This window comes from Watersipora subatra, chromosome 4, assembly GCF_963576615.1.
Source record: "Watersipora subatra chromosome 4, tzWatSuba1.1, whole genome shotgun sequence".
Taxonomy (NCBI): domain Eukaryota; kingdom Metazoa; phylum Bryozoa; class Gymnolaemata; order Cheilostomatida; family Watersiporidae; genus Watersipora; species Watersipora subatra.
The window spans coordinates 2311027-2335293 of record NC_088711.1 but is presented as its reverse complement, the minus strand read 5'-3'; the positions used below and the strand labels follow the sequence as shown (position 1 = coordinate 2335293).

Here is a 24267-nt window from a genome sequence, read left to right as displayed (position 1 = left end):
CTGTTTGCCAAATGATGCCATTGTGTTTTTATGTACATTTAGTGTTACATTTTTAGCCGTTGGTCAGCCCAGCTAATTTGTAAATAAAATGAACCTTTTTATTTGTCTACATTTGTGTTGCATTATTTTCCTCTTGCTTGCACTATTATCTCCTCTATATTTCAACTTGTTTTTGCACACTAATTAAGTTTTTACTCCTTACAACACTATTGGGAGCTGCCTCTCCAATGATTCTTCCAAACAACTTTGGTTTCACTGCATGAACCATTAATTTAGATGCTATCATATCAATGAGATTTGAAGGAAGCCAATTTATGCTTTAATATTGAGCGGCATTCTAGTTGTAACGATCAACAGTGGCGCTGGTAAAGAGATGGTGCTTCTGTCCCGTATACATGTAGTTTAGTAATATCTAACACAAGTAGACAAGACCGATAAATCCGTCGTAGATGAATGACTGACTATCAAACAAAAGTAACAAGAAGCCGGCATTCTCAGTTTGTCACTAGGAACAGTTGTCGAGGGTGACAGTGCTGTTGTCAGTCACATGAATTCCTTCCCAATTTATACTTCACCTACGTGTGAAATACAATGAGTTTTCATTACTCAGAGAAGCAGGAATCAAAAGTGTTGATGGCTGATATTACATCGCAATAAATCAATGCTACTCTCCTCCCTTATTATAGTTTTCTGATATTTGTAAGGAAACATCTTTCTTCTCAGTCCTGTTATACTTGCTAGTGCTGTAAGGATTTAACTCATGGCTATTTCTGATTTGTAAAAATTTCAGGAGCATTTCAGCAACTCAAGATATTTTTAATATTGCGAGCAGCTAAAAAAAGTTTCTGCAACGGTTTAGCAGATGAAAACCTGACTGCACAATTATTTAGGTTTTCTATATGCAAGGTAAGTCATTGAACTGATTCCTTAACAGAAGCCCTGGATAGTTCTCAGGAAGGAATTCATTTTGACAGAATACTGTTGAAGATAACTTAGAGACCGAGAACAGCTATGGATATGGTTATACTCGCATCCTAACTCTTCAGTTAACAAGTATAGTGCGAGCTGTACACCTAGCTAACAAATCTTAAAAGTTTACTTTTCAATAAGCTAAACATCCAACGATTGTGCGGAAGCAGAGTTCATGAATGGATGTCATTTTATCAATCAATGTAGTATTAAAGGGAGCTAATGTTCTCAACTTGATGAAGAGACAACTCCTGTAGAGCTAGTAGCCAGGTGCATGGTGCACTCTTGTTGCATGCTTACATAGAGTAAACTCTTTGTCTAGTGTGCAATTTTCTAAGACCTTGTGGCATGCACCTCGGTGGTGAGTTGGCTCCAGCTAACTACTAGCAAGTCCTATGCATTTGCTTGATGCTTTGAAAACACCAGGCCTCTTGCATATAAGTTGGTAAGCTTTCAAATAATAACGTGTGAACATTTTTTGCTCAAATAAATTTGCCAACAAGTAAGTTACATGTATTATGTTACAAAATATTTATGAGATTATATAAACTAATTCCATCCGCAATCATTGCATTGACTATTAATGGGGAGGAAATTTTTATAATTGCTCAGAAATTATTGGCTTGCTACTTTATTAATATTTCGAAAGTTTTTTAGGCGCCCTCTGACCTTTAGGCGGTGCATTTTAGATTGGCTAAGTAAAAATTGCGGATGTTGGGTACATGTGTACATTTGTCATATTTGCTGATTTGATGTCTTGTACTAAATTATAGTAGTAACTATTCTAAGACTGGCTGGCAGCAATGATATACAGCCCCCCCCCCCCATGGGGTGGTATATCATTGCTCTCAGTGAAGATTTTTAATAAGCTGACATAATGACTAAGGCAAAAAATCAAAACACTGCTCTCCTCTTAAGCATCAATGAAAGAAAGATGATAATGAGAATAAATAGGACATAGAGGAGGGAGAAATTAGGCATGATTTTTACATTTTTGTTAATAATGTTGCAAGCAGAGGCCAGCAGAGCTAGAGCTATGGTCAGGTTTGCCTTTTAATATGATAGAGAAACAAACAAGAGGTTTGCTGCCCTGTTAGCACAGACATAGATCGATAAAATAACAATGCAATTACATGTACAAACACGTGTACGCGCTTGACATGACGATGCTTATGTAACTCTAATCTGGGTGGAGCTAGGAGTATGAAAGAACCGAAAAGAGAGGATTGCGAATTGGGGAGGAGCCTGTGACGAAGAACTAGGTTAAAAAAGAAGGGTTATATCGTCAAAAGAAGAATCGAAGGAATAAGACGAGAGAAAATAATTAGTTATTTAAAGCAAAAAACTATTAAAAATTAAAATACTGTTTATTTCATATATATTTTCTAATAAAGCGTTTTATAACTGCAGTATTTTAATTGCTGACTCGTCATACTTCATGTAACTTTTTATGCACTTTAGTGGAACACTTTAGTAAAATACGTTTCCGGTTAAACAACTTTAATATTTGGCTTTTCGCTTCTGTAATATCTAAACTTGGCACGTAATTACAAGTCTTTTAGTATTCGGTTATTAATTCATTTTTACGAATTATTCTAAACGAACGCACTATAATTTAAGCACGAAAGCCTAAGAACAATACAATAGGTTTAGGCTTTTCGGGACGGTGAACATCCATGTTGCGCAATCTACGGTTAGCTTTCAATTTTGCTTAATTTCTCTTAATTCGGTAAAAGGCGTAGCCGCTAAAAAGAGCTACAGGTAGAACGATATTCTCATTAATAACGTTGCAACACGTGGAAATGGCAAGCATGTTTACTAGAGGTTTTCGTTTTGTGAGAAAGATTGCTTCGATTCGAAGCCAGCCAGGTAAGAAAATTTGATAGTATATCATCAGAAATGGTGAAAATGGGATGGCAAACACTTGCAGAGAGAAGACGCATCAAGGACGAAAGCACACTGCAAAAAATTTTAAGCCAAGACCTAATGGTCGATTTTAATAGATTTGTAATTAAGAACTCATCCTATTTTACTCGAGGCTCCAATATCAGACACACAATCAATACAAGTGCAATGAAACACTCTTTTTTTAACCGTGCGATGAAATTTTAACATCTGATTCTCTTATAACTAGACCAAGCGATCTTATACTTTTATCCTTCAGTCTTAGATAAATAAGTCTATGCTTATTTGTGATCTTATTTTTATGCCTAATGCACCATTTTATTTCTACAGGCCTAGCGGCCACTTGAAATATTTTACAGAGATAGATAGATAGATAGATAGGTAACATAAATTTGAATATTTTATTTTTCTTTGAACAATCGCGTGCCGGACTGCCCAAGTACACTTACCTGAAAATTCAAACCTGAGAAAATGTATGCGTGGTCAATATTGAGAACAATAGAGGTAATTTGACATTGGTCCTGTGAGACAAAGCTCTTATAACGTATACTAAAAAACCTCGAGCCGATTTATCTTTACAAATTTTTTATGCAGACACGTGGTTGACTCCAATAGGGTAAATTGTCAAAGCAATTTTTGCAGGTTTTTGCCTGCGGTTAAAACGATTAAACTAGAGAACTGCTTTATCTTTTTGTGCCTCTGTGTGCAGTGAATAGGCAACATGCATTTGACAGATATACGTACTTAAGTAGTGGTGTGTTACTATGCACCCTGACACATGCAGGGTTAAAATGCGAGGTTGTTGTATGGAATATTAGCAAAATCAGACAGTAGAAAAAAGCAACGCCTAAAACACAGGAGAGACACACAATACTGACCCGGACAAAGCACATGGTCTAACAAAGTGCCATCAGGAGAAACAATAGTTATAGAAGCATCCAAAAGCAGATTAGAAACTTCCAGTATTTAACATTTGTTCATCAATATAAGCCATTATATTGCTATATATGCTATAGATTAATTAAGAAGCTGTTAATTTAACAATGTTAATTTTTTAGCAAGAACTCACTGCGCATCAGTATCCCGCCCGTGTGCACAAGTAATTAGATTATAGTCACAAACAGGAAAATATAATATGAATGTAAACACTACATCCCTCCACAACTTATTCTTATAAAAGAGAATTATTGTATAAACTTATTCTACACGAGCAAAACACGCATACAAGCAAAATACAAATACTGTAGAACCAAACTCTTATATAAGCAAAAATGCATTTACGAAAATAGTATTAGCGTTGGACTAGACAAAATGAAACTAATTAAACTAACATATACCAGTGAACTAAATTATGGCACTAAACTAAAACATAGCCTACAGACGAAATAATAATTACTAACCCATAACAAAACCCTCATATTTTGATAGTAATTTACGTTTCCGGACTGGCCTGCTATTACTAACTTGGGGTTCAGGACCTGGGTCAAGCAGAGCAGGAGCAATCTGGGGATCAACTCTTTTAGCTTTGAGACGTTACGCCTTACAACATTACCTGCAGAACTGGAATATACCATATCAAAACCTTGAATATCAACCACCTGGATTATAATTGGTATCTAGTTTACCTCCATTTTCTCTCTTCAACAACACTGTATCCCCTGTACTAATAGAACGTTCTTTGACACCTTTGTCAGCTTATTCTTTCATCCTCCGCTTGTAATGCAAGTCGGAGTCCCTAGCTTATTCTACTGTACCCTTAATATCAGTCGACATCATTGGCAATTTGGTTCTCATCTTCCGGCCAAAAAATTAAAGCAAATGGAGTCATACCTGTAGGTGTGTGGGGTGTGCTCTTGAAGAAGACGCAAAACTTATTCAACACTCTTCGAAAATCTTGACCTTCAGAGTTGGCAATCTTGAAGACCTTTAATATGGTGTGATTTGTCCTCTCCACTTCTTCATTAGCTTGAGACCATCTAATTTCACAATTACTCAGATAACCTTGTAATTCATGAGAACTAAATTGTGTGCCATGGTCAGACCTCAGAATTTCTGGGTAGTCGTATAAAGCACAAACTTCTTCCAGAAATGAGACAATTTTCTTTGCTTTAGTACTCTTCAAAAACTTAAACTCGGACAAGCTGCTAAAATAATCAACAATGACTACAACAGAACGACCATCAGGAAGAGGATCCAATGAATCTAGACTACAGAACTTCCAAGGGCCATCGGGCAATTTGGTAAGAGTGATAGGAACTGGGGATCACTATTACTGACCAATTGACAGGGCAAAAATTGACGACATGAAACTTCAGCCTCTCTATCTATGCCAGGCCACCAAACCTTGAAACATAGCCTTCTTTTGGTCGTCATAATACCTTGATGACCCTCATGTGCTAAATGCAATGTCTGTTGACACAACCTAGTATGAAAATTCTATAAACTCTAAGAATTACACCATCACATGTACTCAGCTCATTCCTAGTAATTTTGTGATAGCAGAACAACATTTCCGTTCACCTGACTGAAAAGCTTCATATATCAGCTTAGTCTCGGGGCAAGACTTGGCAGCCTCATGAATATCTGACCACTCCATAGCGCATGGAATAGCGAGTTCTGCAATTGAGCAAATGTAAGCACCATCTACCACAGGCTCTACAACATCATTCTCATTCACACTCAATCTAGACAGAGGATCTGAAATGTTATAGCTTATACTGCAAAACAAAATCAAAAGCCTGTAACCTCAAACTTCAGCGTTCCAATCTAGGAGTTGGTTTCGAGTTAGTTTTATGATCAGTAAATAATTGAAACTTTCTACCAAGCAAGTACATCTTGAAATGCTCACATGCCCACATTAGACTTAGTCTCTCGTTCTATCTGAGAATATTGAGACTCTACATCAGATAAACATCGTTGGCCATAAGCTATTACTCTAGAAATGCCACTTTGAATTAGATACGGAACGCAATCTAAATCAGCAGGACTGGCTTCAGCAACTACAATAGTTGGAGCATCTCCCATAATAAGTGAACGTGTGAGTAACACTCATAAGCTGCTTGACCTTATCAAATGCACTCTGATGCACTTTAGACCAGCAGAAAGCAGTAGACTTCTTATTTAGCTATCACAAAGAAGCTGCAGCAGTGGCCAAGTCTTTAACATATCTCCCAACAAACTGTACTAAACCTAGAAATCTTCTCAACTCTGTCAGTTTCTAGCCCGCGAGCAGACAATATAAAATCAACCTTAGCTAGATCGGGAGAAACACCTTCAATAGATCACATGCGACCTATGAACTTGATAGATGACAACCCAAAGCTACATTTGGAACCATTCAAAGTGAGACCGCATTGTGACAAACGAGACAAAACAAGCCCTAAACGCTCTCTATGCTTTTCAGAGCTTTTCCTAAAGACAATTATATCATCAGCCATAATCAAAACACCCTCAAGACTATTAAGAATAGTCTGTATAGTATACTGAGACACTTCAGGGGCGGCAGAGATCCCATACCCAACCATTTCTCACGAAATAAACCAATATGACTAACAAAAGCTGTGATCTCTCGTAAACCTGGTTCAAGTTCGCACTGGAAAAATCAAATCAATCTTTGAAAAGACTTTGAAACACTTCAGGGGCGGCAGAGATCCCATACCCAACCATTTCTTATGAAATAAACCAATATGACTAACAAAAGTGTGATCTCTCGTGAACCTGGTTCAAGTTTGCACTGGAAAAATCAAATCAATCTTTGAAAAGACTTTGGCACCATTTAACTCTATCAACATCTCGTGTTGATAGAGTTCCGCTCCACTATATCTTCCAACAACCTATCTAGAGACATCTCAACTCGACCACAATAACTGAAGGGCAACATACGAACAGGCTGGGCCACTGGGTCAACCTCAGGGTCTATATGTAGTTTCACTTGGAAACCTTTCAATTCACTCACCCCCTTAAAACACTCTGGGTATCTGATCCTTACAACAGTTTCGAGATCAGTCTTATCATCTACTTTAACAGTACAGATATCATAATTAACCCTAAGAATCCTAAGCTTACTAGCAGTATCTGCACTAAGTAGGTTACAAGCATCACCATCGAAAACAGAGAATGTAGCATTAGCGGAAACCTTATTGACAGTTATAACAGCATTAAACTGTCCTAATAATGGTAAACAAGAATTTTGCCCAAAAGCATACAAATGTTTAGATGTAGACTGCAACTTAACAAAGCTCTTCAACTCACTATAACCGCATTTGTCAATAATATTGTCGACTGCTCCAGAGTCTATCAATAAAGTAAGTCTTACCTCCTATAATAGCATTACACCTAGGTGTTTTATAGCTATTAGCATTTCTTACTGTGAACTTGTGACTGAAGTTATGAATAGCAGTTGTAGTGCTAGTGTTCTTGGTATGCAGTTTTTCACCGACTACACTAGCGGCTGCCGACTGTTTCTTCTTACGGCAGTACTTCAATCCTTTAAAATGTCCTTCCTTCTTACAGGCCATGCACGTTTTACCTAATGCAGGACAGCTGAAATCATCTACCTTATGACCTGTCTTAGAACACCGGAAACATGTAAACTTCATAGTTATTAGCAGGAGTTGGTGTTTTTGAAGATATGTAGTTCTTGCTTGAGCTACGTTGACCAACTTAAGCAATATTGGCAGGTCTTGTAGACAAACTTGTCTTGTCTCCCTCCATTAACTGAAATGTACCAGCAACCTCCATGGCACCCGTCAAAGTTGTAATATTAGCAGCCTTAACTAACTTGTATGCAAGAGCTGTGTGATTCACTCCTGAAATAAATTGTTCAATCAAGTTTTCGTCTAACTTGTCACCAAAGTTGCAATATCTGGCTGCTTTTCTTGCTTTAATCTGGTAATCAGCAATAGATTCACCATCCTTTTTAACTACAGAGCGAAAGTTGGTACGTTCCAAATTCTGTTTTCTAGTCCTACCATAGTGAGTTGTCAGATGTGACCTCAACGTATCAAGATCAGTTTCACGAGGTACTGCAGGTGAAATTATCTATTAAAATCCTTGAGAGTGTGGTATTGTGTGGCGCTCAGTCCTATCAAAAGCACAGGCACCTTCTTATTCTCCTCGGTACCAGCCACGGCAAAATAATAGTCCAACTTTTCCAAATAAGATTCCAACCCATCATCAGCCTCAAAAGTAGGTATAGCAAGTCCAGCAGCCATAATAATGTCAACAATATGGGGGTAAGAAACTGCTCTGTCGCCAGTTTAACACTTGTTCATCAATCTAAGTCATTATATAACTAGATGCTATAGATTAATTAAGAAGCTGGTAATTTAGCGTTTAACAACGCTTATTTTCTAGCAAAAGCTCACTGCGCATGCATCCGTATCTTGCATGTGCACAAGTAGTTACATCAGTCTCAAACAGAGAAATCTAATCTGAATGTAAAACTACACAATAGAAAGAATCCATCAGAGAAGATGCGTCAACCGGCCTGCCAGGAAATTTGCCAAAGGAAAGTAGATGTGATGATATACACAGCTCTGCCAACTTCTATCAGACACAACCAAAGTAACAGGAGTTAGCCATTTCCAATCAGTACATTTCCATGACATACTCAAGACAAGTGCACTCAAATACCAACCCTCTATAACATAAATACAGAACCTGAGCACCTAAACACTTTCTCACAGTCTAACAGAGGCATCTATAAAAGAAAACAGCTCCAATCACTCCGCCTCTTTCTTTTTAATCTGCTGAGCTTTTTTCTCCTCCATCTGCTGAGGCTTTTTCAACCGCCAAGGCTATTTCTATTTCAACTGTTGAGCTTCTTTATGCATAGATTGTTATGACTCTCTTTTGGCTGTTGAGACTCGTAGGTGCACGGAATTGCGCGAAAGAACATGGACAACCTTTCGCATAAGGGTGTAAGTTTCATTAGCTATTTCCAACCTTTTGTCATTAGTAGTATTGTTTTAAAATTTTGTTAGTTGTGTATTTTAATTGTTGGACTTACACAAATAAAGAAGTGTCTTTTACTGGCAAATATTGATATTGCTTGTAATAGTTTGACACCTTCACTGTGTCTGAGTCACTAACAATTCAATTCACACAACCCAAGCAAAGCGCAAAGCTAAACATAGTCAAAATGGAACAAGGTGACAAAGCAAATTCAACAAAGATGTCTATGTAGATACAGATGGTTAATCATGTATAACATAACTCCTACCAAATCCCACATAACAATGTAACTGAAAAATCAGCAGAAAAGCAACCAAAATTCTATGGACTATGCAATAAATTTCTCTACAAAACAAGTTGCTATATAAGTCTTTTAAATAACCCAAGTTTTCCTCAACTTATCAAATTCTTAAGCTCACTTCTAGTTCTTACTCATCCATGCAGTTACGGCTTTTCTCTTGCGGCGTTTTCATTGCTGTGTTGGCCAACTTACCTCAATTTGAAATTGCAACATTCAAATTAATTGTTGCCACTAGTTTCCATGGTTAACTAAAAAATACATATGGTGTCGTTTTTTCTTGGTAACAGATTACAACGATTTATTTTATTGCACGAGTAAGGACAGGTACAACGAAACGATCGTCTTTTGATTATCGTGTGTGTAGAACCATATGTGTATTTTATGTATATATACTGTATGTCCTTCTATATTTTTAATTTGTGATGAAGTAAGACCCATATGAACATGTTAGGCATCCGTCGGATTTGAATTCATTTACATTGCTAAAACTGTTCAATTAAGCTGAATGGTTTATGTAGTTGTGCAACAGGTTTTGCTATTTGTATTAGTGAGATAAATCACCTCACGCTTGCTCCACGGTGATATCTACCCCAAAAAGCCTATCAAAATAACATAACAGTACTAAATGTACATGAAGCCCTTTAGTTTTACTTTAAAGTCTTCCTTCGTATTTTAATTTACAGACTTTAAAAAAATCTGTTACTCTCATGTTTGCCGAAGTCATGCATCAATAAATCAGCAATTATTTTCTTCCGAAGTTGGTTATTAGTCTTCATTATTTTTAGAATCGTTTCCACTTGTGCAATGAGCAGCTTTATAAGCATAGTATTATTAATGGACTGTCAAACTTTGGCCCTATGATCAACTCTGTATTTTTCAACATAGGATCCCTAGTTTGAAAAAAATTTTTCCTTCTCCTTTGAAGTAATTTCCAGCTTTAGGTATAAAAACTTTCTCGAAACGTCACAGCTTTGTGAGCAAAAGCTAAAAACTGGTAAAATTTGAAGTAAAATGTAGAAATATTAAAAAGTGTATAAGATAGATTAATTGAAACTACATTTAGTGTAATGTGCAGTAGGTTATTGTTGTGTGTTTCTATCGCTCACCCTACCAGTGAGCCATAGCGATGCCAAGCCTACACTTCTGTTCATGTGTCTTCAACCGTAACATAAAATATCTAACACTTCATACTCCTGCACTGTTCATGGCCCGCGCCCTCCGTGCAAACGAAATTCCTACATTACAGAGCAAACGCTCTCTGTGCACACTTAGACAATGCCAATACCAGTGCACCTTAACGTAGTGAGTATACTTACACTTTATTCTAAGACGGTAAAAAAATCAGAATGCACTCCGAGGTCAAACACCCCCCCACCCCTTCATAGAGCCTCAAGGCTCATCGAGCGGATGGCTGGTGCTTTTAAAAGCATTGCTTTGGTAAAATAACAGTAAAAGCCTAATTAAACTGAGTATTGCTTGATAAATTTAGTTTTGCATAGAATTAAGGTTTTTACATTTTTTATATAGCTTTATATAATGCATTTGTTTTTATGTTATGTGTAAATATTTGAGATGCTTATCGTCTTTTTTTTACACTGAAACAGATTGGACCAAAGAAACAATGTGTTTTTAAAAGAATAATTGTTCCAACTTAAAATGGTTTTGACATTCAACGCAAATATCGAAACAGATCAATTTCGTATGTCAAGGTTTGTATTTGTATCAGTTACTTGACTTTTGTAGGAGCGATTGCTGGAGGCAGAGTCGTAGTGCCACTGATGCTAGGCGGAGCTGCTACAGCTACTGCACTGGCGTATGCTAAGGCTGATATACTGAAGGAGACTGTTTCCATCTCATCACTCAGGCTCTCTGCTGCAGAGTCGGAGCAGTTCCAGGACAGTGTGAGTGGAGTGAACTCTTCGTGTATACAAATCAAGTGTAGCAAGCTTGCGCAAATTCATATTTACAGAAAGAATAATATGACATCTTTCTCTCCGACTGAATGTGTCTGCTCCATTCTAAGTAACTGACACTGGGCTATGCCATTTCTCTGCTACCCACTTTCGGCCAACCTTCTGTCAGCTTGCAAGTCACCTAATCATCTATTTGGGTTCAAAATTGTTAGTGATGTCAAGATAGTTTTTACATTGATTGGGTATCAGATGAACCTGTTGAAGATGGCTTAAAATAATGCTTTGTATGCAGTCACAGAAAACTGAGAGCAACTTAAGGCAGGTTTTAGTTTGTCAAGATATGCTTCAATATATATATATCAATATATATATATATATATATATATATCAATATATATATATATATATATATATATATACTCGGGATATACATGTATACTGTATTTAGGTAGGTTTGCTAAAGGATAGGCACATGAGGTGATACTATGTAGGCACTAGGTAGGTTGAAGGGACTGCTACGAAATTAGGTGGCATCAAGTGCTAAACAAATGACTTGTGTATTTTTACTACTGCAAGTTATGTAGTTGCTCTCATTTCTATCAGCATGCATTTTCTCTAACATCTTCCTTGTTATTTAGACTTCAATTCTACAGTTCTATCTTCAATTCCTAATCACTGAATTGTGTTTGCTGGGATAAAGAATTAAAGCATATAGTAATCATACTTCTCATCATAACAGGTGATATCTGGCACGAAGGAGAACGCTTTATACCTCTGGATATACTTATCACCCAAAGCTGACAGGAAAAAATGTGCCAAAGTGGTCGCAAACCTCCAGGCTCATGTGGACGCTGTGTGCCCACCTGACATGAGGGATGAAGATGATGAGGTGCTCGCAGGTGTTGGCTTTGGGCCAAATTTCTTCAATCAGGTACTCTAAATGTTTTATCTCTGATCTTCAATGTTTTATCGTTAGTTACTATCTACTTTTTATGCTGTGATATAGACAACCGTACACTCACTTGTCCGCGTCTCTTTGTTAGCTCTATGGCCGGAAGCCTGCTCAGAGCTTTCATTATCCGCACAGACAAGGAGACTATGGGGAGCTCCCTAGTTCTGGTGAGTCTGCGTCTTGTTGTTTGGATCATATGTATGTTTTAATGATAACAACGTGTAATTGCCTTGTAGTGGATTTCTACGTACTGTAGGCAGTATATATTTATGCAAGTAACCATTCCTTGTATGCAGGCAAGGGCATATTTTACACAGAAAATTACACGGTACATTCTCAGGAAGGTACACTTTTTGATGGGGAAATATGCTCTGCACAATATGTTTTAATATACATGTACATGCATAGGTGAGGCTATATTCTATGCAGTTTGAGCCATATTCCCATACACATGATAATACTTGCTATACATGTGAGGATATGCGCAATACAGGTAATATTATTCACTATGCAGGTAATAATATATGATGTACAGGTTATGCTAGTTGATGTACATGTGGAGGTATATTTTTCACCTATAATGATATATCTTATACAGGTAATGATATACTTTGTACAGGTTATATTATTTTCTGTACAAGTAATAATATATGCCATACAGGTGGAGATATCTTCATACACGCAAAGAGCAACAGCAGGAGTAAACTGTTCGAGTTAGCTCAGCGAATAATGGCCCAGCTGCCAGCCGGTAGTGTCCAATCATTTGAGGACATATACGGATGGGTCTACCAGAATGGAAAAGATTTATCAGGATTTATTGATGGTAAGATGATTGGTTCTTATTGACTGACCAGCTAGACTCTAGCTACACTTGCGCTACAGTTAACATAGTACATTCTCTGTTCTTTAAAAGGTTGACTTGTAACAAAATTCACATTACAGTTATTGTTCCTTTAAGGTTTTGTCCCTCTGACCGAATGCACTTATGTCAGCCTTGCACTATTCATTTATAATATTGTATCATGTCTCCTCATACGGTCATTGCTGATATCTTTATATGGCCATTATTGGTCCCGTTATATGGCCATTGTTGGTCCCGTTATATGGCCATTATTGGTCCCGTTATATGGCCATTATTGGTCCCGTTATATGGCCATTATTGGTCCCGTTATATGGCCATTATTGGTCCCGTTATATGGCCATTATTGGTCCCGTTATATGGCCATTGCCAGTTTCCTTATTTGTTCATTACAGGTCTCGTTATATGGTGATTGCTGATCTCCGTATATGGTCATTGTTGGTATTCTTATATGGTCATTGTTGGTATTCTTATATGGTCATTGTTGGTATCCTCATATGGTCATTGGTGGTTTCCTTATATAGTTATTGCTGGCTTGGTAAGCAACAACTTTTCAAGTATGGGTAAGGTTTTATGCCGACCAAGCAATACAGTGTATCTGCTGGCAAGGAAAGCCTATGTTGGCTGCAATGCGTCGTATTATATTTCAAGGAAACAAAGAAATTTGTCTGTAACTGTTGCTAGTCTGTGAACTTCCTTAATTGTCCCATAATATTAAAATAATCATCTTACCTCTCATTTTGTTGTCTATAAACTCTGTTCAAATGCCTTGAATGCCAAGATTATAATACTAAATTTATACATTCTAGTTATGTCATACTCTCCTTCCTGATGGCTATGCATATATATGTCAACATCAGCCCCATACATCCAGACATTAGCCAACCTGTCTAGCTGTCACCACCAGTAATTTTTTTTCACAAGTGGCCACCTCTTCAGATTTCTTCAATGCTTGCAAGGCCCTCAGTCAACTTGTAATCTTTTTTCAAGTCAACATATTTTTTGGTGTTAACTTTTCTATCTAGGTACGCCAATATCATTCTTTGAAGCTATTTTAGTTATACCAAGTTGCAGTGTTGCAGTGAGAGTTGTCTGTATGTCACCTTTGCAGTTATGTAATCACTTTGGCAATTATGACAACTGCAACATAGGTTTATCTTTCAAGGTTTTTTTTCGCAAAAAAGTCACTCATAGGCTTTACCAGCACCAAATGAGGATTCACTTTGACCGGATGCATTTGTTCAATTCTCTGTTAAGCTGCCTTTCCAAATTCTAATCAAAATTTATTTGTCGTACACTGTTCAATTGCATTCTTCATTTTTCCAACACATGCTGCAGAGCTTTGTCTTAGTTGCATGTATGTGGTGAGGCATTCAGTGAGAATTTATTCACTGATATTTAGTTAGAAGTCGTGTGGTTTGACATTATGGCTACGGCTTTTTCGAAGATATCATCAATACCTTACATTAAAAAAGAATGGTTAGTTTTGTTGCTTTATTCACGTAATTTTGAGAATGTTTGGGCTAGACACCTCGGATAGTTATGTTTGTAGCATGTTTACAAAGTGCTTACAGCCAGTTTGTTGCAGGCACGGAGAATCCAGCTGACGACGAGTCAAGGGAAAATGTGGCTGTCGAGAAAGGTACTGGAGGAAGTTATGTCATCACACAAAAGTGGATTCATGATCACAAGTTTTTGGCCTCAACTCCGAGTAAGAAATCTTGTCATTTCCATCTTGCATGGACTGGCTTGTGATTTTTTTGGTGCCAGTAGCTTGCTTCATGAAATGCTTTACCTACATGTATTTGGCTGTCATTTGTGTCAACTGTTTGTCTCTGGTAGCCAAGACTCTGGAGACTGCAGTTGGACGGGATCGGGCTGACAGCATCGAACTTAGCCGGAAACACATACAATCACATGTGGCACGTATGACTGGAGGTAAGTCTTAACAGGGTACGGATTCTTGTTCCCCTAAAGAGCATTTACAATTAACTGAGTTTGGGCATCACAGAGAACTTAATAATTACTGAATTATGATGAACCTTCAACTTGGGGACTTTCTCTTTTACTGATATCATCAAGTGCGTTATTAATATCTTTTGACTCTCTAGTTCATCTCGACATGGACAGTTAGACCCATAGACCTATTAACTATACTAGACTGGGCAATGCCAAGCCACGGTGTCCTATATAAATAGCCACATTCTTTGTATAGTTGATAGGTCTATGGTTAGACCTAACATTAGAACATCGTAGAACTCGGTAATGAATATCTTTATTTGATATCCATATGATTCTTCAGCTGCCCATTTTCACATAGAAAACTCTGGCAAGTAGTTTTAAGATCTGTTCTGTTTAACAAAGCTATGTTGTTAAAAGAGACATACAGTCAAACATGGATAACTCGCCCTCGGATAGCTCGAACACATGGTTAACTCGAACGGTTTCTTTGGTCCGTTCCCACGTAATGATAAATTGCTTTAGATAACTCGACCTCAGCTCTGTTAACTCGAAAAGTTTTTTGCCCAACGGCTACTGAGACTGTTGTTATCGCTTTAAAAAATCACTTTGTTCCAAGCCATAGAGGTAAACCTCGACTTTTCGTAATTTATAGGCGTCGTTATTACCACCATCGGCAAAATATTTTTGTCAACGACTTTTCTAAAGGTTTGGTGAAATTTGATTTTTAACAAACATCCGCTTAGCGATGGTCCTTCGGAAGCAAGGAAAAGTGAGGTAACCTTCGCATAAACTTCAAGAAAAATCGGCAAAATTGATCTTGGTTAAAACGCTCAAAAGAAAAAGATGTCTTTTCTTCTGAGCATTTCAACAACGATCAAGCTTTGCTAGTTTTAATCTAAAAAACGTCCTGGCAATAGCATCACCTCAAACAACAAACCAATTTCAAGTGATAGAAAAATCTCTATACCATTTGATAAAAAAGTTTTAAACTTTACATTAGAAGCATGTAATTTGAAACAAGCAGTTTATGCTTTCAATTTATATTATAGTTTGTATATGTACATGTATCTGCTAATAAATAAATAAATACATGGACTTGTGACAGTGCTCTGATAACTTGAACGCTCTGATAACTCGAACATTTTTGCTCGGTCCCGTGAAGTTCGAGTTATCCATGTTTGACTGTATGTAGAGAGTCCAATTTTTCCTTCTATGTTTTGGTTCAGTGACACATCTTTACAATAGCAACTAGTGAAAAAACAATCTGATTTAAAAGCAAGAGTGTCCAAATTTGATGAATCACTTTCAATTTCTGTCTCGCTGAGAATACCGATGTAAGATTTGTCAGCTCATGGCCACTGATGTCAGCTTTGTAAATCCGACAGCAAAACTTCAAAGCCATTGCCTTTTTGTTTTCTGTTGTTATTTTTACATGATAAGACTAGCTAATGAATTACGAAAACAAAATAATACTTTTTGGAACCCCCATTATTACATATTAAAATTGGAAACTGACTGACAGTTTTAGCATCAGATGTTAATGCTAAATATTGATGTCGAGCATTGAATAAATGGAAACCTTGTGTTTTGTAACTGTCTTTGTCATATTTGTCACAAGCTTGTTTTTTAGTAGACATAAATGAGATCTAAAGGTATTGAATGAAAACCATGATTCATCAATCGTGCATATTCATGTCAACCAATCGAAGAATTAGTCCGAATGGAAATGACTCCAACTAATAACAATATTATCTGTCCCTGCAGTGGATGTGATAGCACTACCTTTATAAGATATGCACAATTCTTTTTAATAGATTTGAGACAATGACAATCTAGTAACACGATACAATCAATTTGATTTCCAAGTTTTGTCGACGGCTCAAGGTGTTACTAGGATTTGCTGAAGGGCATGAGTAGATGCAGAGTTTCTAGCCTGTTCTTCGCAATGATTTACCATAAAACCTATTTTAACAAAGTGAGAAGGCATTCACGTATTTGTTAGCTGTATGCGCTACTTTTGCAGCTACTTCGGGGAGAACATTTACTTATTGCAACATTTGTTAGAATTCTTCCAGTATCATATATCCCATTCCTTTAAAGATTGGTGGATCCCATTCCTCTAGAAGATTGGTGAAATAGGATTATTATTTCAAGCATAATCACACATTTGCTTTTCAATGATTGTCATCTCCTAAACCAATCTATTAAAATTTAACTCACTTTAAAAATTAAAAGCGAATGTAAAAGTAAAACCATACAACCTTTAATCAGCGATGTGACAGGCAAAAAATCTAACCGAGGGCCCAGTCACACAACCCACCAATACTTTTCTTTATTAAGCATTTGATAGTTGCTTTACCAAAGAGATTCAGTTTTTGCATTTGACTTTTCTTCTGTACTGCGAACATGCAGTTTTATTACACCATTTACATTTGCAATCTTAATATCTGAATTTGTAATTCTGCCTCACATTATAGTCATTTCTTGTCTATTTTAGTAATGGCATCCATGCACAAGTACCAGAATCGTGAATGATGTAGTATCCTCTAGGCCATTAACACTTAAAGGTCGACTTGCAATAAAATTCACATTAGTTATTTGGTATCAAAATATTCACTATGTCTTACTCTGTTGTGTTGTGGGTGCCAAATACGTGGAAATGTGATTACAAGCCCTTAAAAGCTCAAAAACGAAAAGCCGCCGTAGATTGGAATCTCTTTATTTATCTGACGTTGTCATTGCAGTTTGGTTATTGTCTTGTCACATGATGTTCTCACGTGTATTGAAAGGCCAATAAAAAGCTCACTATAAAACATATCGTAGCACTAGTTTATGACAAACACTTCGGGTTTTACCGAAGTCCTCGTAATAAATATAGATGCTCGCTACTTTACAGTTTTGTTTTGGCATTATTCAATCGTCAAGTCGTAATTTGATCGCGCGACCCAATACTTCGCAAATAATTTTTGCAGCACTCTTCGATTATCACAGGTAACCAACAGGCTCGTCATGATTATCAGACAATGATATGTACTCCTTCGAGCTAAGGTTAAAAAGTTTAACGATTTTTTACTGTAAGTTATAAGACATCAGTGCTAAAAGTGACAGCATTACAATGACGCATTACAATAAAACAGACGCATAAGAACAATAGACATGGTTTTATTGAAAGTGTGAAGTATATTTGTGAAAATATTTGGACGAATGAGGTTGCATGAATGTGTAAACAGAAACCATCCTGTAACAACTACTTCCCATTTGAGCCATTTTTGAAAGCGAATCCAAACTACGGCGGTCTCGTGTGGCTGCGATTAACTGTTTGTTTTTTAGCTTTTAAGAGCTTGTAATCACATTCCCATATATTTTGCACCCACAACACAACAGAGTAAAACATGGTGAATCTTATGATACCAAATAACTGTAATGTGAATTTTGTTGCAAGTCAACCTTTAATCATCTCTGATAACCTTTTTTTTACAGGCAATGCATTTGAACAGAAGAAGGCATACGAGATTGTTAGACAATCACAACCATGGGGCACAGTCAGCGGTGACTCTGGTCTGTTTTTCATCGGCTATGCAGCATCTCCGGAAAACTTTGAATACATGTTGGAGCGCATGGTTGGAGCTGGGGGTGATGGCCACAGCGATCTCATAATGACCATGACCTCTTGCGTGAAGGGAACCTACTGGTACTTCCCTAGCAAAAAGGAACTGAAGAGTGTGGCTTAGCCGTCTACAATTTAAGGCATTGCATTTAATATGCCTCAAACTGCTCTCTATACTAAGCCTACATCTACACGGGTGCAATCTTGTGACACGCATTTTGTCCAATTTAGACGTGCTTTAATTCTACAAATTTGTAATCATTTGCCAATATTTTAACCTATTTTCCATCGATGGCTTCAAAGTGCTTTTTATACTGACCCTCCTTGGCGTTTTTGCACATTAAATCTACTTCATTTATCATATGCTACCACTCAATACCAATCATATGATTGGTATTGTTTACCATAATGTTTACCATAATGCTGACAACCACTGATTCTGTTTCAGGAGATAGTACACTCAAATCTTATGCTACCGGGTAAACTTATCTATATCTAGCCATAGGAAAATAATGCCCAAGTTTATGGCAAGGTAGTTGTGGGCTACAATTTTTGCGAGTGAGCGTCTGGCCAATGAGCTGAATGCATAGATATATAAACCTAGATTGGCCAATAATAGCTATTCCCATCAGTTGCCTTGTCAGACTTAAATAGCATGACGTAACGTCATTGTATTGTACCTCACGCTTGACTGCACTGTTGTTAGCAATGAAGCTAATGAGGAGAATTTGACAAAATCCCATTTATTTTCACATAAAAACCTTCTTGGAAACATAATCCAGTAAACTAAAGCAATTCTGTGATAATATCTGATAACCACCTTAGATTAAAACTATAAAAGCTATGAATTGTTGCGAACAAATCATGAGCCATCAGGGCTTTATTTGCCACCCTCTCCTATCCCTATTCTCTCTTTTCCCCCTCTCCAAAGAAGAAGTGAGAAGCGGAAAGAGAGAAGGGAGAAAGGAGAGGGGGGGGGCAAATAGCCCACCCACTCAAAGAGCCAGACCCTGGCTAGGTAAATAGACTAATATCATGCTGAACTAAACATGACTAAATATGATGAGTATGCAAGTATGTCTTAAGTCAAAAATGAGACAATGATTATTTTACAGCTGGCTAGGTCACCAAAGCTGAAATGTGGTGATTGTATCACTAGTATCGTGGATGTTGCCAACTGTGATGTAAACCAAGCAACTAATTCCCTAATCACAGTTAAGAATCGTGATGACTTGATTTTGTCTTCGCCTGTGGTGATTGAGGTTTGCAACCACAGTGAGAAAGCGACGAGAGTGTTGCTTAGTAGTGCTGGATTGGTGAAAAACTTTCCCAGGCTAGCACTAATTGTCACCATGGAGAAGTTGCTGAGGTTCAACATCATGCTATTGTTTAAAGGTTGACTTGCAATAAAATTAACATTACAGTTATTTGGTATCAAAAGATTCACCATGTTTTACTCTGTTGTGTTGTAGGTGCCAAATATGTGGAAATGTGATTACAAGCTCTTAAAAGCTCAAAACCGAACAGAAAATTGCAGCCACACAAGACCGCCGTAGTTTGGATTCTCTTTCCAAAACGGCTCAAATGGGAAGTAGTTGTTACAGGATGGTTTCTGTTTACACTTTCATGCAACCTCATTCGTCAAAATATTTTCATAAATATACTTCACGCATTCAATAAAACCATGTCTATTGTTTTTATGCGTCTGTTTTATCGTCATTGTAATGCTGTCACTTTTAGCACTGATATCTTATAACTTACTGTAAAAAATCGTTAAACTTTTTAACCTTAGCTCGAAGGAGTACATATCATTGTCTGATAATCATGACGAGCCTGTTGGTCACCTGTGATAATCGAAAAGTGCTGCAAAAATTATTTTCGAAGTATTGGGTCACGTGATCAGATTACGACTTGACGATTGAATAATGCCAAAACAAAACTGTAAAGTAGCGAGCATCTATATTTGATACGGGGTCTTCGGTGAAACCGGAAGTGTTTGTCATAAACTAGTACTATGATAAGTTTTATATGTATTTAGCTTTTTATTGGCTTTTCAATTCACCAAACTGTAATGACTACGTCATCGAAATAAAGAGATTCCAATCTACGGCGGCTTTTCGTTTTTGAGCTTTTAAATGCTTGTAATCACATTTCCACGTATTTGGCACCTACAACACAACAGAGTAAGGCATAGTGAATATTTTGATACCAAATAACTGTAATGTCAATTTTGTTGCAAGTCAACTTTTAAACAATAGCGTCTAAGAACCTTCAATCCAGCAAATTAATTTTATTTTTAGTTTCTTTCACTAATACCAGAAGTTTTAGAGAAGTGATGGATTTTTGCTTTCCACTATGCTGGGTTATCTATTTCTATATTTGTAAAGTATTTCTTAACTAATCTCTTGTTGATTATAATAGCAGTTGAAAATAAAATCTGTAATAAAAACACTAGCCAAATCATGCCATTAATCTATCACCCATTGAATAGCAAATAGTATAGACTTATTGAGTAGTGCTTGAAATAAGGTATTTATTGTGTGTTGTTCAGTCTGAGAGTTAACACATAACTGAAGGCAAAACGATAGAATGGTTTAGATAGCTATAAAATTAACATTAAACTGTTTATGCCTACAATGCTCTGACCTTCATGAAAAGCCTTGAAATCATATAATTGCAGTCACATGCAAATATCCTACATGACTAATAAGACTACATGTCAATTGATCCACCAATGTCTAGCCATAAATTGTAAATTGCATCTATAAACCAAGCCACAAAATATAACGATTGGTGTTATAACGGTTTCTTTTATCTTAGTTTATCGATGTAACAACATTAGGCTGTAATAGAACTATCTCTTAACCTTAAATGAATAAAAAATCGTGCTGACCTGGTCCGACCCGATCTTGGCCCTCATTGCTGACCCTGAGTCTGGTCCGACCCTGAGTATGGTCTGACCAGTGTCGTATAGTTTCACAGAGTCCCGTGACCAAAAGCCGGAAACAAAAACGCTTGATTCCAAACCAACCCGATCGACATACTGATCTCTAATGGAATATTCTTACCTCGCTCTCAACATCTCACTCTTTTGCATTTACTTTACTTTATTACAAAAAATCACTGGTAGTTTCTTGTAGAGAATTTTGTCTTTTTTCAAATGGTGTATAATACAACAATCAATTTCAGAGCGACTGCCAATGGGAGTCATTTTTGTTGGTTAGTGTTGCGGCCTCTCCATTATAACTTATATAAAACAATAGTGGGCCCGGCTTATTTGTTTGGAGCCGTGCGAGCTCCGATATGCGCATCCGTTAGCAGTGAAACTCTGTGAAGTTATACAGCTCTGTACTGGCAGAGTCATATAGCTTTAAAAAGTCTCGCGACCAAAACCGGAAACAAAAACATCGGATTCCAAACAAACCGGATCGACATACTGATCTCTAATGGAATATTCATACCTCGCTCTCAATATCGCTCTTTTTTGCATTTACTTTACGTTTTTACAAAAACGTTATTAGCAGCTTTTTGTAGGAAATTTTGTTTTCTTTCAAATGGTTCATGATACAACAATCAAGTCATCATTGTTTACATTGAAAGAATGACAGAGATAGCTTTGTTGCTACATGTGATTTGACATAACTACTAAAGTACACAAGATATTAGTTTAAAATTTTAGATGCAAAGCTTATACACTATGCATTTCCTACCCTGCAAATTTGTAAAGATAAAGTTGAATATTTCATATGTAAAGTGCCAGTAAAAATGTATATTGATCTATTCAAAAAATATTGCAAAATTATCAATGTTGCCCTATGCTATAGGCTAACATGTCAGATAGCTAGGTGTACAACTGATTTCAAATGCATACACACTGGTAAATGGTACACTGATCGTAGTCTGTCATGAATATAAATGTTGGGTCTTAGGTGTTATGCAAACAGCATCAGAAAAATCGTAGAAAACAAATGACAAATGGTACACTTTTCTGGACATATTGTGACAGGCTACACATGACTAAAGATGACCAGTCGGCTGAGCTTTGATCTAAGATTACTCTTGTTAGCTGCTATCTTTGTAGCCTCATGGTGGATTCTAATTCTGACATATATGGATGTGATAGTTTTAACTAACGCTGCGCTGTGACTTGAGCGTGAAAATTCCTGATGCAAATTGCTTTGTAAAACCGATGAAAGAGTCTTAGTGGCCACCAGCTTGTGTATGTCTGCAGTGATTCGTTGTAAGTCGACACACTGCCGTATGATCTGTTCTGAGCCTAGGCATATCTTTGTGATGACAGGATGAGGTGTAAACAGACCACCTCTATCTTTTACACTGGTTAGTGTCGAATCATCCCTGGTGCGTAAATCTAGACAGGAGGCTATAAAGCTGGTGCAGTCATTGTAGTTGTATCCATCGTTTTTTTGACGTTATCAAGTCGTTTGCACATGCGCTCGTTCACGGAAAAGCCGCCATTTTTGTAGAAAACGATCGTTTTTCTTTGGTTTATTAGTACTTTTAAGTGTTGTTTTGATACTAAAATAAAGAATTGCAAACAAAAACATCGTTTTTAAATTATCATTGCAAAAGCTTCCGGTTTCTAACGAAAAAATTGTCTATAAAGATGGCCGACAACGATAAAATGACGTCACGAAAAAACGAAGGATTGAGTTTTAAGCTCTGTACCACATAACCTGCTAAATAAATATCATATGCTAATATTATTATAAAAAGTATATGTATCAACCGTAAAATAAAGTTACTTACATCTCACTGATTTGCTGCAGTATTATTTCAAGCCACTCTGCTACCTGTATATCTGTTCTAAACACTAACAACAAGTGAAAGTAGCTAATACCAAAATACATGTACATACCTAAATCATGTACCACAATATGGGCAGTCATGCAGTTTAGCACATGCAGCAAGGCTGCAATGTGCGCCAGATCTCTTGTGTTGTAGAAAATTTAGAGGAATTGGTTGTATTTACCTACCGATGTATTCCGCTATGTCCGAGACAGATTTTCACAGATCAATTTCCAGCCGTTCGCTTGATTCCAAATAATCATGGAAGTCATCGTCACTTTCTACATGAATTTTTCTTCGTTTAGATAAGAGAAGTAGGGAGCAGGAGCCATCTGAGCTATCACAATCAAGACAGTTAGCACTCGTGCTAGGTGTGATGTCTGTTTTCACTAGTCGAGCTTTCAGTGCAGATTTGAAGCTACGGACATCTGGATTATTGTTGAAACCTACTTTGGCCCGAATCTTTGAGAACAGTGTTTCTATACGATTCTGTCTAAGCTTGTACAGAAGTAGATACTTGGCCTCGCGAAATGTTTGAAAAATTTATTTCCCTATGCCAAGGTACGAGGTACGCTTATGTAGAGAGTCGGGAATGATCTCTTCAGATTGCTTTGGCGGCTGTTGGCTCTTCATAGCAAAGTGAAGGTTCCAGGACTGGCTCATCTCGGTCTGGTGGGGATGAGTTAGATAGTGTTGGTTGGCATAACAGTCATCTATGCTTTGGTTGAGTTGGTTGTAAATATTTTGGCAGAGAATCAAATACCCTTGGTGCAGCAGTAGGCTTTAGTATGGCAGCCATCATCATACCAGGAGATCTGCAGGAGATCACTGCCAAGCGCAGAGTATTTTGAGGGCATCCAGTCCTTACGTTTCACGGCGTCTATCCGCTTGTTACATATGTCTCGGTGTTTTTCTTCCGATGGAAAGGTGTGGCAACTGAGTTAACTGTCTTTTGCTGGAGTATTAGAACAACCAAATGCACAGCAAAAATTGTTACTCCTGTCCTGCAAAATAATCAGTAAATAATTGCATTCTTAT

At 37.2% G+C, this 24267-nt stretch overlaps 1 protein-coding gene across 1 annotated transcript; it reads left to right on the top strand.

Moving 5' to 3' along the window:
• The first annotated feature begins 2683 nt into the window (after positions 1 to 2683).
• On the top strand, positions 2684 to 18784 carry LOC137393250 (dye-decolorizing peroxidase YfeX-like). Its single transcript, XM_068079709.1, has 8 exons — positions 2684 to 2838; positions 10874 to 11031; positions 11783 to 11974; positions 12087 to 12162; positions 12657 to 12818; positions 14443 to 14565; positions 14697 to 14792; positions 18297 to 18784. Exons 1-8 carry the CDS (start codon positions 2772 to 2774, stop codon positions 18545 to 18547), a joined length of 1125 nt encoding a protein of 374 aa, XP_067935810.1. The 5' UTR covers positions 2684 to 2771; the 3' UTR covers positions 18548 to 18784.
• The last annotated feature ends 5483 nt before the right edge of the window (positions 18785 to 24267 follow it).